Below are 18353 nucleotides of genomic sequence, written 5' to 3'. Positions count from 1 at the left end.
ATGAGCCAAATGGACTTAACGGATATTTATAGAACATTCTATCCTAAAGCAAAAGGATATACCTTCTTCTCAGCTCCTCATGGTACTTTCTCCAAAATTGACCATATAATTGGTCAAAAAACGGGCCTCAACAGGTACAGAAAGATAGAAATAATCCCATGCGTGCTATCGGACCACCACGGCCTAAAACTGGTCTTCAATAACAATAAGGGAAGAATGCCCACATATACGTGGAAATTGAACAATGCTCTACTCAATGATAACCTGGTCAAGGAAGAAATAAAGAAAGAAATTAAAAACTTTTTAGAATTTAATGAAAATGAAGATACAACATACTCAAACTTATGGGACACAATGAAAGCTGTGCTAAGAGGAAAACTCATAGCGCTGAGTGCCTGCAGAAAGAAACAGGAAAGAGCGTATGTCAGCAGCTTGACAGCACACCTAAAAGCTCTAGAACAAAAAGAAGCAAATACACCCAGGAGGAGTAGAAGGCAGGAAATAATCAAACTCAGAGCTGAAATCAACCAAGTAGAAACAAAAAGGACCACAGAAAGAATCAACAGAACCAAAAGTTGGTTCTTTGAGAAAATCAACAAGATAGATAAACCCTTAGCCAGACTAACGAGAGGACACAGAGAGTGCGTCCAAATTAACAAAATCAGAAATGAAAAGGGAGACATAACTACAGATTCAGAGGAAATTCAAAAAATCATCAGATCTTACTATAAAAACCTATATTCAACAAAATTTGAAAATCTTCAGGAAATGGACAATTTCCTAGACAGATACCAGGTATCGAAGTTAAATCAGGAACAGATAAACCAGTTAAACAACCCCATAACTCCTAAGGAAATAGAAGCAGTCATTAAAGGTCTCCCAACCAAAAAGAGCCCAGGTCCAGACGGGTTTAGTGCAGAATTCTATCAAACCTTCATAGAAGACCTCATACCAATATTATCCAAACTATTCCACAAAATTGAAACAGATGGAGCCCTACCGAATTCCTTCTACGAAGCCACAATTACTCTTATACCTAAACCACACAAAGACACAACAAAGAAAGAGAACTTCAGACCAATTTAACCCTTATGAATATCGACGCAAAATTACTCAATAAAATTCTGGCAAACCGAATTCAAGAGCACATCAAAACAATCATCCACCATGATCAAGTAGGCTTCATCCCAGGCATGCAGGGATGGTTTAATATACGGAAAACCATCAACGTGATCCATTATATAAACAAACTGAAAGAACAGAACCACATGATCATTTCATTAGATGCTGAGAAAGCATTTGACAAATTCAACACCCCTTCATGATAAAAGTCCTGGAAAGAATAGGAATTCAAGGCCCATACCTAAACATAGTAAAAGCCATATACAGCAAACCAGTTGCTAACATTAAACTAAATGGAGAGAAACTTGAAGCAATCCCACTAAAATCAGGGACTAGACAAGGCTGCCCACTCTCTCCCTACTTATTCAATATAGTTCTTGAAGTTCTAGCCAGAGCAATCAGACAACAAAAGGAGATCAAGGGGATACAGATCGGAAAAGAAGAGGTCAAAATATCACTATTTGCAGATGACATGATAGTATATTTAAGTGATCCCAAAAGTTCCACCAGAGAACTACTAAAGCTGATAAACAACTTCAGCAAAGTGGCTGGGTATAAAATTAACTCAAATAAATCAGTTGCCTTCCTCTATACAAAAGAGAAAAAAGCCGAGAAAGAAATTAGGGAAACGACACCCTTCATAATAGACCCAAATAATATAAAGTACCTTGGTGTGACTTTAACCAAGCAAGTAAAAGATCTGTACAATAAGAACTTCAAGACACTGAGGAAAGAAATTGAAGAAGACCTCAGAAGATGGAAAGATCTCCCATGCTCATGGATTGGCAGGATTAATATAGTAAAAATGGCCATTTTACCAAAAGCAATCTACAGATTCAATGCAATCCCCATCAAAATACCAATCCAATTCTTCAAAGAGTTAGACAGAACAATTTGCAAATTCATCTGGAATAACAAAACCCCAGGATAGCTAAAGCTATCCTCAACAATAAAAGGACTTCAGGGGGAATCACTATCCCTGAACTCAAGCAGTATTACAGAGCAATAGTGATAAAAACTGCATGGTATTGGTACAGAGACAGACAGATACACCAATGGAATAGAATTGAAGACCCAGAAATGAACCCACACACCTATGGTCACTTGATTTTTGACAAAGGAGCCAAAAGCATCCAATGGAAAAAAGATAGCATTTTCAGCAAATGGTGCTGGTTCAACTGGAGGGCAACATGTAGAAGAATGCAGATCGATCCATGCTTATCACCCTGTACAAAGCTTAAGTCCAAGTGGATCAAGGACCTCCACATCAAACCAGACACACTCAAACTAATAGAAGAAAAACTAGGGAAGCATCTGGAACACATGGGCACTGGAAAACATTTCCTGAACAAAACACCAATGGCTTATGCTCTAAGATCAAGAATCGACAAATGGGATCTCATAAAACTGCAAAGCTTCTGTAAGGCAAAGGACACTGTGGTTAGGACAAAACGGCAACCAACAGATTGGGAAAAGATCTTTACCAATCCTACAACAGATAGAGGCCTTATATCCAAAATATACAAAGAACTCAAGAAGTTAGACCGCAGGGAAACAAATAACCCTATTTAAAAATGGGGTTCAGAGCTAAACAAAGAATTCACAGCTGAGGAATGCCGAATGGCTGAGAAACACCTAAAGAAATGTTCAACATCTTTAGTCATAAGGGAAATGCAAATCAAAACAACCCTGAGATTTCACCTCACACCAGTGAGAATGGCTAAGATCAAAAACTCAGGTGACAGCAGATGCTGGCGAGGATGTGGAGAAAGAGGAACACTCCTCCATTGTTGGTGGGATTGCAGACTGGTAAAACCATTCTGGAAATCAGTCTGGAGGTTCCTCAGAAAATTGGACATTGAACTGCCTGAGGATCCAGCTATACCTCTCTTGGGCATATACCCAAAAGATGCCTCAACATATAAAAGAGACACGTGCTCCACTATGTTCATCGCAGCCTTATTTATAATAGCCAGAAAATGGAAAGAACCCAGATGCCCTTCAACAGAGGAATGGATACAGAAAATGTGGAACATCTACACAATGGAATATTACTCAGCTATCAAAAACAACGAGTTTATGAAATTCGTAGGCAAATGGTTGGAACTGGAAAATATCATCCTGAGTGAGCTAACCCAATCACAGAAAGACATACATGGTATGCACTCATTGATAAGTGGCTATTAGCCCAAATGCTTGAATTACCCTAGATCCCTAGAACAAACGAAACTCAAGACGGATGATCAAAATGTGAATGCTTCACTCCTTCTTTAAATGAGGAAAAAGAAAAAGAATACCCTTGGCAGGGAAGGGAGAGGCAAAGATTAAAACAGAGACTGAAGGAACACCCATTCAGAGCCTGCCCCACATGTGGCCCATACATATACAGCCACCCAATTAGACAAGATGGATGAAGCAAAGAAGTGCAGACCGACAGGAGCCGGATGTAGATTGCTCCTGAGAGATACAGCCAGAATACAGCAAATACAGAGGCGAATGCCAGCAGCAAACCACTGAACTGAGAATAGGTCCCCCGTTGAAGGAATCAGAGAAAGAACTGGAAGAGCTTGAAGGGGCTCGAGACCCCAAAAGTACAACAATGCCAAGCAACCAGAGCTTCCAGGGACTAAGCCACTACCTAAAGACTATACATGGACTGACCCTGGACTCTGACCCCATAGGTAGCAATGAATATCCTAGTAAGAGCACCAGTGGAAGGGGAAGCCCTGGGTCCTGCTAAGACTGAATCCCCAGTGAACTAGTCTATGGGGGGAGGGCGGCAATGGGGGGAGGGTTGGGAGGGGAACACCCATAAGGAAGGGGAGGGGGGAGGGGGATGTTTGCCCAGAAACCGGGAAAGGGAATAACACTCGAAATGTATATAAGAAATACTCAAGTTAATAAAAAAAAATATACAAGAAGCCTACAGAACTTCAAATAGATTGGACCAGAAAAGAAACTCCTTCCGTCACACAATAAAACACCAAATGCACAAAACAAAGAATATTAAAAGCAGTAAGGGAAAAGGTCAAGCAACATATAAAGGCAGACCTATCAGAATTACACCAGACTTCTCACCAGAGACTATGAAAGTCATATCCTGGCCAGATGTCATACAGACCCTAAGAGAACACAAATGCCAGCCCAGGATACTATATCCAGCAAAACTCAATTAACATAGATGGAGAAACCAAGTATTCCATGACAAAAACAAATTTACACAATATCTTCACATAAATCCAGCTCTAGAAAGGATAATAAAGGGAAAACTGTAACACAAGGAGGGTAACTACAACCTAGAAAAAGCAAGAAAGTAATCTTCTTTTAACAAACGCAAAGAAGAGAGCCACACAAATATAATTCCACCTCTAACAACAAATAGAACAGGAAACAACAATCATTTTTCTTTAATGTCTCTTAACATCAATGGACTCAATTCCCCAATAAAATTACATAGGCTAACAGACTGGATATGTAAACAGGACCCAACATTTTGCTGCATACAGGAAATGCACCTCAGTGACAAAGACAGACACTTATTTAGAGTAAAAGGCTTGGAAAAAATTTTCCAAGCAAATGGTCCCAAGAAACAAGCTGGGGTGGACATTGTTATATCAAATAAAATAGACTTTCAACCAAAAGTTATCAAAAAGATAAGGAAGGACACTTAATACTCATTAAAGAAAAATTTTACCAAGATGAACTCTCAATTCTGAATATCTATGCTCCGAATGCAAGGGCACCCACATTCATAAAAGTAGCTTTACTAAATAAAGCTCAAAGCACACATTGCACCTCACACAATGGAAACTTCAGCACCCCACTGTCATCAATGGGCAGATCATGGAAATAGAAACTAAACAGAGACACAGTGAACCTAACAGAAGTCATGAACCAAACGCTGTTAACAGATATCTATAGAACATTTCATCCTAAAATAATATATATACCTTCTTCTCAGCAACTCATGGCACCTTCTCCAAAATTGCCCATATAATTGGTCACAAAAAAGGCCTCAACAGATATAAGAAGATTGAAATAATCCCTTGCATTCTATCAGATCTGGTTAATATTGAAGACTGGTCTTCAATAACAACAACAGCCAAAAAAACAAAACAAAAAAAAACAAAAAAAACAAAAAAAAAACAAAAAAACAAACAAAACAAAACACACCCAGGAAGCCCACATACACATGGAAGCTGAATAACTGTCTACTCAATGATAACTTTGTCAAGGAAGAGATGAAGAAATTAAATACTTTTCAAAATTTAATGAAAACGAAGGCTCAAAATACCCAAACTTATGGGACACAATGAAAGCTGTGCTAAGAGGAAAATTCATAGCTCTGAGTTCCTCCAAAAAGAAACTGGAAAGAGCATACACTAGCAACTTGACAGCACACCTAAAAGCTCTAGAACAAAAAGAAGCAAATACACCCAAGAGGAGTAGACTGGCAGAAAATAATTTAACTCAGGGCCGAAATTAACCAAGTAAAAACAAAAAGACCTATACAAAGAACCAACAAAACCAGAAGCTGGTTCTTTGAGAAAATCAATAAGACAGATAAACCCTGAGTCAGATTAACCAAAGGGCATAGAGAGAGTATCCAAATTACCAAATCCGAAATGAAAAGGGAGATACAACAGAATCTAAGGAAATTAAAAAACTTATCAGATACTACTATAGAAAAGTCTATACTCAACAAAAATGGAAAATCTGGATGAAATGGACAATTTTCCAGACAGATACCAGGTACCAAAGATAAATCAGGATCAGATAAGCCATCTAAACAGTCCCATAACTTCTAATGAAATAGAAGCAGTTATTAAAGGTCTCTCAACCAAAAAGAAGCCCAGGAACAGATGGGTTTAGTGCAAAAGCTATTGGACTTTCAAAGAAGACCTAATACTAATACTCTGTAAACTATTCCACAAAATAGAAACAGAAGGAACACTACCCAATTAATTCTTTGAAGCCACAATTATGCTTATACCTAAACCACACAAAGACCCAACAAAGAAAGAGAACTTCAGACCAATTTCCCTTATGAATATCCACAAAAAAATACTCAGTAAAATTCTTGCAAACTGAATCCAAGAGCACATCAAAAGGATCATCCATCAGGATCAAGTAGGCTTCATCCCAGGGATGCAAGAATGGTTCAACACATGGAAATTCATCAACATAACCTACTATATAAACAAACTCAAAGAAAAATACCACATAATCATTTCATTTGATGCTGAGAAAGCATTTGTCAAAATTCAACACCCCTTCATGGTAAAAGTCCAGGAAAGATCAGGAATCCAAGGCCCATATCTAAACACAGTAAAAGCAATATACAACAAACCAGTAGCCAACATCAAACTAAATGGAGAGAAACTTGAAACAATCCCACTAAAATCAGGGACTAGACAAGGCTGCCCACTCTATCCCTACTTATTCAATATAGTTCTTGAAGTTCTAGCCAGAGCAATCAGACAACAAAAGGAGATCAAAGGGATACAAATTGGACAGAAAGAAGTCAAAATATCACTATTTGCAGATGATATGATAGTATACTTAAGAGACACCAAAAATTCCACCAGAGAACTACTAAAGCTGATAACCAACTTCAGCAAAGTGGCTGGATATAAAGTTAACTCAAACAAATCAGTAGCCTTCCTCTGCTGAAAGGATAAACAGGCTGAGAAAGAAATTAGGGAAATTACACCCTTCACAGTTGTAACAAGTAATATAAAATACTTTGGTGTGACTCTAACCAAGTAATGAAAGATCTGTATGACAAGAACTTCAAGCCTCTGAAGAAAGAAATTGAAGATCTCAGAAGATGGAAAGACCTCCCATGCTCATGGATTGGCAGGATTAATATAGTAAAAATGGCCATTTTTGCCAAAAGCAATCTACAGATTGAATGCAATCCCCATCAAAATTCCAACTCAATTCTTCATAGAGATGGAAAGAGCAATTTGCAAATTCATTTGGAATAAAAAAAACAAAAACAAAAAAAACCCAAAAACAACAGGATAGAAAAAAGTATCCTCAACAATAAAAGTACTTCTGGGGGAATCTCCATTCAGTAGTACTTCAAAGCAATAGTGATAAAAACTGTATGGTACTGGTACAGAGACAGACAGGTAGATCAGTGGAATAGAATTGAAGACCCGGAAATGAACCCACACACCTATAGTCACTTGATCTTTGAGAAAGGAGTTAAAATCACCCAATGAAAAAAAGATAGCATTTTCAACAAATGGTGCTGGTTCAACTGGAGGTCAGCATGTAGAAGAATGCAGATCGATCCATTTTTATAGCCCTGTACAAAGCTTAAGTCCAAGTGGATCATCAACCTCCACATAAAACAAGATAAACTGAAACTAATAAAAGAGAACATAGGGAAGAGCCTTGAACACATGGGCACTCCTGAACAGAACACCAAAGGCTTATGCTCTTAGATTAAGAATCGACAAATGGGATCTCATAAAATTGCAAAGCTTCTGTAAGGCAAAGGACACTGTCAATAGGACAAAACAACAACCAACAGATTTGGAAAAGATCTTTCTCAATCCTACATCTGATAGAGGTCTAATATCCAAAATATACAAAGTACTCAAGAAGTTAGACTCCAGAGAGCCAAATAACCCTATTAAAAATGGGGTACAGAGCTAAACAAAGAATTCTCAGCTGAGGAATATCAAATGGCTGAGAAGTACCTAAAGAAATGTTCAACCTCCTTAGTCATCAGAGAAATGCAAATCAAAACAACACTGAGATTCCACTTCACACCAGTCAGAATGGCTGAGATCAAAAACTCAGGTGACAACAGATGCTGGTGAGGATGTGGAGAAAGAGGAACACTCCTCCATTGTTGGTGGCATTGCAGACTGGTAAAACCATTCTGGAAGTCAATCTGGAGGTTCCTCAGAAAATTGGACATAGTACTTACTACCTGAGGACCCAGCTATACCACTCCTGGGCATGTACCCAAAAGATGCTCCACCATATAACAAGGAAACATGCTCCACTATGTTCACAGCAGCCTTATTTATAATAGCCAGAAGCTGGAAACAACCCAGATGCCCTTCAACAGAGGAATGGATGCAGAAAGCATGGTACATTTATACAATGGAGTACTACTCAGCTATTAAAAATAATGATTTCATCAAATACTTAGGTAAATGGATGGAACTAGAAAATATCATCCTGAATGAGATAAGCCAATCACACAAGACACACATGTTATGCACTCACTGATAATTGGATATTAGTCCAAAGCTTAGAATATCCCTGATACAATCCACAGACCACGTGAAACTCAAGAAAAAGGAAGACCAAAGTGTAGATGTTTCAGTCCTTCTTAGAAGGGGAACACAATATTTACAGGAGGAAATATGGAGACAGAGTTTGGAGCAGAGACTGAAGAAAAGGCCATCCAGAGACTACCACACTTGGGAACCCATCCTACATTCAGTCATCAAACCCAGTCACTGTTGGGGATGCCAAGAGGTGCATGCTGACAGGAACCTGATGTAGCTATCTCTTGAGAATCTCTGCCAGAGCCTGACAAATACAGAGGCAGATGCTTGCAGCCAACCATTGGACTTAGAATGGGGTCTCTAATGGAGGAGTTAGAGAAAGGACTGAGGATAACAGGGGGTTTGTAACTCCATAGGAAGAACAGTATCAACCAACCAGAACCCCTAGGGCTCCCAGGGACTAAACCACAGACCAAAGAGTTCACATGGAGTGACCTATGGCTCCAGCAGCATATGTAGCAGAGGATGGCCTTGTTGGGCATCATTGGGAGGAGAGGCCCATGGTCCTTGGAAGGCTCAATGTCCCAGTGTAGGGGAATGTCAGGGCTGGGAGGCTGGATGAAGTGGGTGGGTGGGTGGATGGGAGAGCACCCTCATGGAGGCAGGGGGTGGAGGGATGGGATAGGGGGTTTCTGGAGGGGAAACTGGGAAAGGGGATAATATTTGAAATGTAGATAAAGAAAATATCCAATAATAAAAGAAGGTAGAGATGTGCCCAAGGACCCTTAGGGGACAGTGTTAGGGTTTCCCCTTCACATTCTCAGCCCAGATCATCATTCAGTCAGTGGGTTCCAAAGTGTGGATCAATGTCTATGTGAACCACCAGGGTGTTTGTTAAAAATGCAGATCAAAACGTAGAGACACAGAGACCGTAAATCTGCTCTTCAAGTAGGTTCTGCAGATGCTTCATACAAAATAGTAACTCAAAACTGGATACGAATATCCCAACCATTGCGGCCTTGATTTCTTCCATTCTTTGCCCTATCAAATCATCTCACCTGTCTGAGGGACCAATTTAAGATTCCTTAATGAATGTAAGTAAGGGGTCATGTGATCCTTCCTCCATCCCTCCTTGGTCTCTTTGACATGCTAGGCTTTTGTCTGGCAGATCTTCCCCTGGGCTGGCTCCCAAGGGCAGTAGCATTGTCCACTGACAAAGATTCTGGTGGTTCAGGGAGTGTAAATGGACTCAGAGACTTAGGAACGTTGGTTTAGGAGGCAGAAGCCATCACACCAGTGCTCCGGTGACAGCTGAGAAAGAAAGACCTGTGTTGAGGGTGGGGTGTTTTAGGAGGACAGCGGGTGGGGGTGGGTCAGCTACAGTGGTGAAAACATTGTGTTTTCTTGTGAAGAACAGGTGAGGCTTGGGGTGGCCGGAAAATGGCTGTCTGGTGGAACTTTGCATTTATCGAAAAAGTTCTTTGAGGGGCTGGTGGCATAGCTCAGGTTGTAGAGTGCTCACACAGTGTGCATGGGGCCCTGGACTCAGGATGCAGCTCCAGATGAACTGGGTATGAGAGCGCATGTCCACACTCCCAGAATACAGGGGCCAGAAGCAGGCGGATCAGAGATTCAAGGTGATTTTTGACTGCATAGTGAGTTTGAGGCCAACCTAAGCTATGGGAATACCTATATTTCAAAAACAGATACTCCACCAGAAGCAATGTAACTTAGATTATTCATCAATTTCAGGTAGTTTGAAGCATGTGAGGTAGACTTTGCAACCTCTTAGCATAGTGAGCTCAAAGGCTTTGTTCATTTGGAAAGGCTGGGCCTGGGCTGATGATGGTTACTGAGGGTGGATTAAAGTCTCTTCCCATAACCACCCCTTGGTGCCACAGCTGACTGTACTTACAAATGGTTTTCTGGGTGTAAGTAGAAAGCAACATGGCTGCTGAGGAATCATGTGAAAGGAGACTGAGAGACACAAAGAGGGATGCACAGGGAAAGACTATTACAGGGTAGACAGTAGTGACTCAAAGGAAAGAAAGGGAGGGGAGAGGCTGACACCCATCCTAGGTGTTGCTCCATGATGCTCTTCAAGCTGGTTCGGAAAGTCAAGTCTCACTTCTGTTGCTCTCCACTGAGAGGAAAGATGTCTCCGAAAGCACAAGTGCTGTCCAGAACTTCTCTCCCCAGAAGGTACATGTCCAGCTCTGTGCTGCAAGAATATTACTGCCCAGGTCACATCCAACTTCGAAATACCTCCAGGTCCAAAGTCTTCCCATCATCATCTCCATAGCACTCCGAGATTGAGAGGAGAAGAGAGAATAGAGACTTGCAGAGTATCTGAGAGGGACATCTGGATTTGCAGTCCTCCAGGGCACATGGGAAGAATAATAAGTGTGTCTTAGGGACACAGGGTTGTCTTTTGAGGCCTGCTCTTTTACAATGGAAGGTAAGTGAAATGCCAGGGCAGTCAGCATTTAAAACAAGAAAAATGTTAGGTGTCAGTAAGTAGAACGGACATGTAGCTGCCGTCCAGTGTATGGTAATGATGACATTAAGATTACTGTGAAAGCTGGAGAGGTGGTGTTATCGGTGAAGCGCTTGCTGTGCACACGGAGGAGCCGGCACTGGGAAAGTGGAGCTGAGGATCCCTCAGCTTACAGGCCAGTCAGCTTAACCTTAGTGGTGAGCTCTGGGTCTCAGGGAGAGATTTTGTCTCAAAAACACCAAGTAGATGGCTCCTGAAAAAGGACATCCAAGGTGACCTCTGGCCTCCCATGCAAGCACATGCATGTGCACGCACACACACTAGAACACACTCGTGAAAGAGTAACACCACACTCTGGAGTATGGTCTCTGACAGGAAGTAGGTGCCTTTGGAAGCCATGTCTGCAATTAGTTTGTGGAGCACGACCAGTGACAGTTACTTTGGACGAAGCCATCATTTAGAGTAGCCCTCAGTGACACCCAAATGCCTGAAAAACCAAACTGTCATTCATGCACATTAATGTTTATGGCAACAACTCCCTTACATTCTTAGACTTTTTTTCATTTCGTTTTGCTTTTCTTTTAAACAGCTAAGATAACACGTACACCCAGCTGGCACTTGCAAAGGGGAAAACATTCCCGTTTGAAACTATAGGAAAACACCTCGCAAACATCCTCTCACCGAGACTTTTATCAAAAGAAAATCGTCGCAGCAAATAACAATGCGGAGCCCACAGACTGCAGGCTGAACCTTTCCCGAGTCTGCGTGTGTGAATACTTACAGCGTCTCGTTATCTGCTTTTCTAACTGTGCTTTCGCATTGTTTGGAGAAGTTTTCAAAAATGGAAAATGAAAAATTCTGTCTGAAAGAGAAGAGGTAGAAAAAGAGAAAAACAAGCCATTGAGCTTCTGATCCTTTAACCCGATCTGCATTACTCATACACATTCCTTAGCCAGTCTACTCCCGGTGAGTTCTGCGCCATTGTCCTGACTGAAATGCTTCCTGAGGAGAGCATACATACCCTCCTGCATTGTTCTTAGAGTCTCCAGCTTAGAGAAAATGCTTCTGAATGCTAAGTGTTTTGTGTGGGTTCGGGAGAGTGGGGGAAAACCATGTAAATTTGTTGTATTGAGTCATGAGTTTTTCAATGCTTATTAAAAGCTCCTTTTGTGGTGCACTCAAGTTTGCTCCTCACCAACTTTTCTCCCTCCAGCAGCCTTGACTAACTACTTGGCATTTATGGCCTTGAATTGTAACTGGAAGTCTTTCTGTCAGAATTCTGTGGGGCTGGGTGTGCTGCTGTTGTGTATTAAGGCCTTCAGCCTTTGTGTGAAACCTAACATTGATGTTCCCTTCTCTTCTGTCTTCCCCTCTGGGAAGTTTGGCTTGGAAAAAGGGGATGTAACAAGGAGATAGAAGGCTGGTGCACGGCAACCACACCTACAGGAGCCTCAGAAATAAGGAATGATGGTGAGGATGGGGAGATGAGGCAGCCCAAAGTGGACATTGCTCTGCTGGCTATCACCCAGCATCAGGGAAACAGGGCCCTGTAGTAAAGGTTGTGTGCAAATGCAGACAGGTGGGGATTTGACCACACAGTCTTTCAAAGACTAATCCTCTTGCTATTCTGGGTACTACTGTTTGCAAACTTGGACTGAGTCTCTGTCCCTGTCCCAGTCTCTACCTGCCTCAAGTGTAGTGAGGGGAGAGTAGTTCTGGCTCAGTATTTGACAGAGATACCGTATGCAGACGGGTCCACACTTAACAGGAACTTTGCCTCCAAACGATAACATGAACGATACCTGTTCCATCTCCACAGTTACCAAGAGTGCCTTAGAGAGCTGTGCCGAGGCAGCTAGGTGTGTTATCTGTAGGGCACCTCAGTCAGCACCCAAATCCCAGACTCCACTTCAACTCTTCATCCTCACTGACCTCTAAGACTGAGTAGACATTTCCAGGCTCACTCAGGACAATGTGTGTGATGGCGTTCACTCCTAGCTCAGATAGTTGTAGTCTGTAACCCCCCCTGCCCCCCTTACACCTACAGGTAGTCTCTTTTACCTTCCAGAACAAAAGACTGAAGTCAACACATGTCTGTGATTTCAACAGGAGTGTAAGTGGGTAACCAGAACCAACCTTACCCTAAACCACCATGTGTCTGTCTGTCTGTCTGTCTGTCTGTCTGTCTCTTACCAGCTTTGCCACCTTCAGCCCACCTTTTCTTCTGCTGCCCGACTGAGATTTCATAAAGGCAAATTTGCATAATCTCAAGTTAAAGTCTTTGAAGCTCCACCTCCTTTAGCTCCCCTGGGCTGGTACTCAGCCCGCCTTGGCCTCCCAAGCCTTGGGCGGCTTCTTTGAGTCATCTCCTTTGTTACCCACAGTCTTCCTGTGCTTGCTTTCAGATACACCCAGTGTCTCTTGCCGTGTGCTTCACATGAGCCTTCCATCTTGGCATACCCTCCCCCAAGCCTTCTGTGCAAAGCTCAGCTAAAGTCATCTCTCCTAGAAGTCTCCCAGGAGCCCTAGACAGCCCTCTAGAGCCTCGGGCATTTTGTCCCGCTCTCTGTTCTGTCACAGCATGCACTGACACAGCCCTTGGTGCTCCTTTATATTGCCTGTCCACTCTGTGAGGGCGGAGACGACCGCCCATCTTTTCTGTTTTCAAACCTGGCTAGCGCTCAAGTCACCATCTGAAGCTCAGTTAATGATGGAGAACTTGAGCTGGATTCGGTGGCCAAGGCCCTTAATCCCAGTGTTCTGCAGGTGGGGTCAAGCGTATCTCTGTGTGTTCAAGGCCTGTCTGGTCTGCAGAGCGAGTTCCAGGACAGCTAGGGCTATACAGTGAGGTCCTATCTCACCCCCTCAAAGGTGTGTAAGTGTGTGTGTGTGTGTGTGTGTGTGTGTGTGTGTGTGTGTGTGTGTAGAGCTTTAAACACAGCAAGTGCTTCTGTCTTCTCAGCTGTTCCAAATATTCAGGTAACACCGAGTCTACTTACTCAAGGCAGGCACACACACACACACACACACACACACACACACACACACACAGGTACACGTGCACGCACACACACTACAGCCTAGTTGATCAGCTATAAATGGTTAATTCCAAACAAAGGCAGCGGCAGCCTGGCATCTTGTGCAGTTGCCTTATCTAATGAATTGATTGAGCACCTCTCTGCAGGCTGCAGTAATGACTCTTCAGAGCATTGCATTTTCCCACTGGGAGCAGTGTATTGGGCAATGAGAACAACAGAGCGCATCAAGGCCTGCAGCGAAAAACAAACAAGCTTGAGACAGAGGAGCGGGAGTGCAGGAAGTGTCACGTGACTGCACCACACCTTTGCAAAACTAGCTGTCGCTTTTTCTTTCTTTTATGCAATGCTAGGTTCGGATGCAGAGTGGTGCCTCTCAGCTAGAAAACTCCGGAGGAGAAACAATGCCATAAGGAATGAAATCCTGCCCCTTAACTGCTGCCACCCTCACCTCCACCCACCCCACTCTCAGCCTGGAGCGCAGGGGACCGGACAGACGCCCTCTGCTGCAGGCAGAGCGCTAGGCGCTCCCTTCCTTTTCATACCGCTCCCTAACCCATCTGTAGTAGATGGGTTTCTGTTCAGAAATGGAAGTTGCTTTCTGTGGAAGACAAATAGCTTAAAAACAAAACAAAACAAACAAACAAAAACAAAACAAAACCTCAAACCCCAAACAAACAACCCCAAACCAAACCAAGCAGTACTCTGACAATTTAAAATTCAAGATTAATTGGGTAAAATATTTTCTGCTGAAGAGAGTGGGCTGGGTCTTGGACACCACGTTTTGCAAAGGTGCTGCAGGGGTGCTTCAAGCATTCGGTAGGTTTGTGAGGCGCAGGGCCCGGCACACGGAGACGTCAGGATGAGGAACAGCTCAACTTGGTTTTGTCTCTCTGAAAGCAACTGCGCAACTGCCAAGTTGGCTGGAGCCGGTAAAGGCCAGGGCACCTTGGACCACGGGACTGAATCTGAGCTTCTCTGCCACAACACAGTCCCCTCTCCTGCTCACTTACTCTTTCTTCGGCAAATTCCTGAAGGCGCAGCAGTGACTGGGGTAGGTCAGCGTGGCGACCAGGAGGCTCGTGAATTTTTCTTTGGAGGGCAGTGTTTTCAGTGAGTAGGAAGACAGGGCGATGAGCGTCTGAATGGACTCCAGCCCGTGGCTCGGCAGGGCCTGCAATTTGGTGGAAGAAATATCCCTGAACCGCAAAGGGGAGAGACGCCCTTTATTGACTGATTTTACACTTTTTACTCCAAAGTCCTCCCCTAGGGTCCAAGAAATCTCTCCTCCATTTTGCTTTTCTTATAATTCTTCGTTTCTTTCATCACGAGCTGATTCCAAAGAACTGTGGTGGGGTCTCCATCTTACAGACACCCACTGTTCTTTTCAGTTTGCCTGTGGCTCCGGGGACCTTCCATATGATCACTAGAATTTTTCTCTACAGTCTTCCGATTCCTCTGTATCCCTGACTCCCTCCCTATACCTCTCCCTCCTTATGTCTACCTTCTACCCCTGCCTCCCTCCTGCCCTCTCCCTATTTTACAAAAACCAACTGCTTGCTTTCTAACACATATAGGGTATAGGTGACACCAGCTTTTGTGTTCTGGCCCAAGGGGGAAATATTCAGGGCTACGATGCATCTGTATCTGATTGATCAAGCTCTGCAGGGGAGGTTTTCATAAAGGGCAGAAGGACCACCCTATCAAGAGCTTCATGTGGCAGTCGCTATCATCCACCCAGGAAGCAGAGCACATGTGCTCTAATAACTAGTTAGGTGTGTCCATCCAAAGCCAGCAAACACCACGCTGAGCTAGCATAGCTGTGCAGAAGCTCAGGGCTTTTAAACTAAGCTTCTTGGTTTGACTCCAGGCAGACTCTAAGGAAACCCCAAATGTACAACATTCCAGGAAGAGGGGGTTTGGTAGGAAATCTAGTTTTCAAATCCGGCTTGTATTCTAAGTGGCTAATGCCAACCCTTTCTCAGCAGCCCACCCTCCTTGACAGTCTGTCCCCATGGGAGGCTCCTGGCACAAGGAAGGAGCGACAGCAGTGGTGGGAAGGACAGGAGTGGGACCGGGAATGTGCCAGGGTCCTGATTCCTGAAGAACAGTGCAGACAGGAAACGGTGTCCCAAGGGCTCTAGGCCCCTCCAGCCCCTGGCACTTGCTGCTTTAGGAAACCAGTGCTCTGTTCTGCTTTGGAGTCTTTGTATAGATTGGTAGATCAGGCTGCCTGCAGACGTTTCCCAGACATGGAGGAGGTTGTTGGTGTACAGGGGTGTTGGATCCCCTGAACTTGGAGTTACAACTGGTTGTGAGCCACCTGATGAAAATTGAACTCAGGTCCTGAGAACATGTTCTTAAGGGTAAGCCATCTTTCCAGCCCAAGATTTTTTGTTTTTTAAAAATTATGTATATAGGTGTGTCTCTGTGTATGTGTGTCTGTGCACTTGAATGCACAAACCTTTAGAGGCCAGAGGAGGGTGTCAGACCCCCTGGAACTGGAACTGAAACTGAACTCAGGTCCTCACCCCACCTCCTCAGAACCAGGATTTGCTCCTAACCACTAAGCCATCCATCTCTCCAGCCCTAGTTTTATTATGGAGGGTGTTTTTTTGTTTTTTGTTTTTTTGTTTTTAAATAGGGTCTCACGGAGCTCAGTGACCACTTCCTGATTCTCCTGCCTCTGTCGACTACTGGCTTAGGTCCCCACACATGCTGCATTTTGTATGTGTGTGAAAGTTGTGTCTGTTCATCTGTAAAGATCTGAGGACTGAGAGGATGTGACGTGTGTGTGTGTGTGTGTGTGTGTGTGTGTGTGTGTGTGTGTGTGTAGTTAGACATAACAGCTCTGAAAATTCATGCAAAACCTGAGTGGGTCTTTAGGTCAGCCAGACAAACAGTTACACAGTTAAACAGTTTCTGAGTAGCCTCACATGACTGGGAAGCCATCAGCCCTGGAATAGATCTACTACTGGGATTCTGCTAACTGCCCACATACTGCATTGCCTTTTAAATGTTTGTGCGTTTTCTCAAAGTCCCGAGACTGGCTGGAGAAGCTTTTCTTTGTACAAGCCCAACCCATGGAGGATTCGAGGTTCACTACTCACACGATGGTAGGGAGAACCCACCTGCAACATCTCAGCCATGGCCATCCAAATGCTAGGGGTTTTTCAGGTCAGAATGGATTCTCTGAGTGAGTTCCAAGTCGGGAGCTACCCTCCACATAGCACCCTATGTTTGGCATTACTGATTGACTTATGGCCCCTCAAATTCACATGTTCAAATCTTTTTTGCTAGGAGCTCAAAGTATCTTATTTGGACACAGGCTCTTTACTGAGACCAAGTGAGGCCATCATGCTAAGCCATAATCTACGATGCCTGTCTCCTAATAAAACCAGAGAGAGTGAATTACTAGGGGAGATAGACACACAAACGCACTCAACAGCAATAGCAACAACACCTGGAGACTGAAGTTGTGCTGCACAAACAGAGGGATGCTCAGCAGGTGAGAGAAAGGTTGAGTACAACCTTCCCTCAGAGGCACCAGAGTGCAGCCCCTGGAAATGTGGGGCTCTGTCGGAGACCCCACATGGGGTTCATGTCGGTAGGACAGCCCTGACAGTTACAGATTGTAAGCCAGGCTGGCAGTGATATGACTGGACAGCTGTGGGGAAAGGAGGCTGTACCATTGTACTCACAGGATGCTGGGCCCCGTGGCCCCCTGGAAGGCTCCACTGTGCATCTTCTCCAGGTAGATGTTTTCTTTTAGCTCCCTGTGAGGAAAGACAGTTTCCTTAGTCATGCTTGCATTTCACGCCAACCTTCACAGTTGTGTGTGCATATGCCCATACTAGGCTGCCTGCACGGGGTGGTGGGGCAGAGGGGGAGGGAAAGGGGTAGACAAACGGGAAGAAAGACAGGAGTCTTTGGTGAAACTGTGGAATTATTAGTGCATATATGATGGTTTGTATATACTTGGGCCAGGGAGTGGGACTATTAGGAGGTGTGGCCTTGTTGGAGTAGGCGTGTCACTGTGGGTGTGGGGTTAAGACCCTCATCCTAGCTGCCTGGATGTCAGTCTTCTGCTAGCAGCCTTCAGATGAAGATGTAGAACTCTCAGCTCCTCCTGCACCATGCCTGCCTGGATGCTGCCATGTTCCTGCCTTGATGACACTGGACTGAACCTCTGAACGTGTAAGCCAGCTCCAATTAAATGTTGTCTTTATACGAGTTGCCTTGGTCATGGTGTCTGTTCACAGCAGTAAAACCCTAAGACAGGGTGTATTTGGCGACACCTATCTTTTCCTGTCGTTTGGTAAAACCCTTTGTGCCACAATTTGACAGATTTGGCCTCTCAGTTGGATTTGTAAGAACTTCCTACCAAGGAGCTTGGGGAGGACTCAAATGACTCCTTGGCATGTCCAAGGCTAACGTGTAGCG

At 43.7% G+C, this 18353-nt stretch overlaps 1 protein-coding gene across 7 annotated transcripts in view; it reads right to left on the bottom strand.

The window, feature by feature from the left end:
* The window catches only part of Lhcgr (luteinizing hormone/choriogonadotropin receptor), a 65793-nt gene that overhangs the window by 11934 nt on the left and 35506 nt on the right, over window positions 1-18353 (bottom strand). For 5 of the 7 annotated variants that reach the window (NM_012978.3, NM_001433211.1, XM_087552326.1 and 2 more), the window contains 3 exon segments: window positions 11657-11737; window positions 14924-15109; window positions 17612-17686. In NM_012978.3, coding sequence (NP_037110.1) covers window positions 11657-11737; window positions 14924-15109; window positions 17612-17686 — 342 coding nt within the window. 7 annotated transcript variants of the gene reach the window in all.

The sequence above is a fragment of the Rattus norvegicus genome, chromosome 6 (genome assembly GCF_021556685.1).
Source record: "Rattus norvegicus strain SHRSP/BbbUtx chromosome 6, alternate assembly SHRSP_T2T, whole genome shotgun sequence".
NCBI lineage: Eukaryota > Metazoa > Chordata > Mammalia > Rodentia > Muridae > Rattus > Rattus norvegicus.
This window is presented reverse-complemented; position numbering and strand designations above follow the sequence as displayed.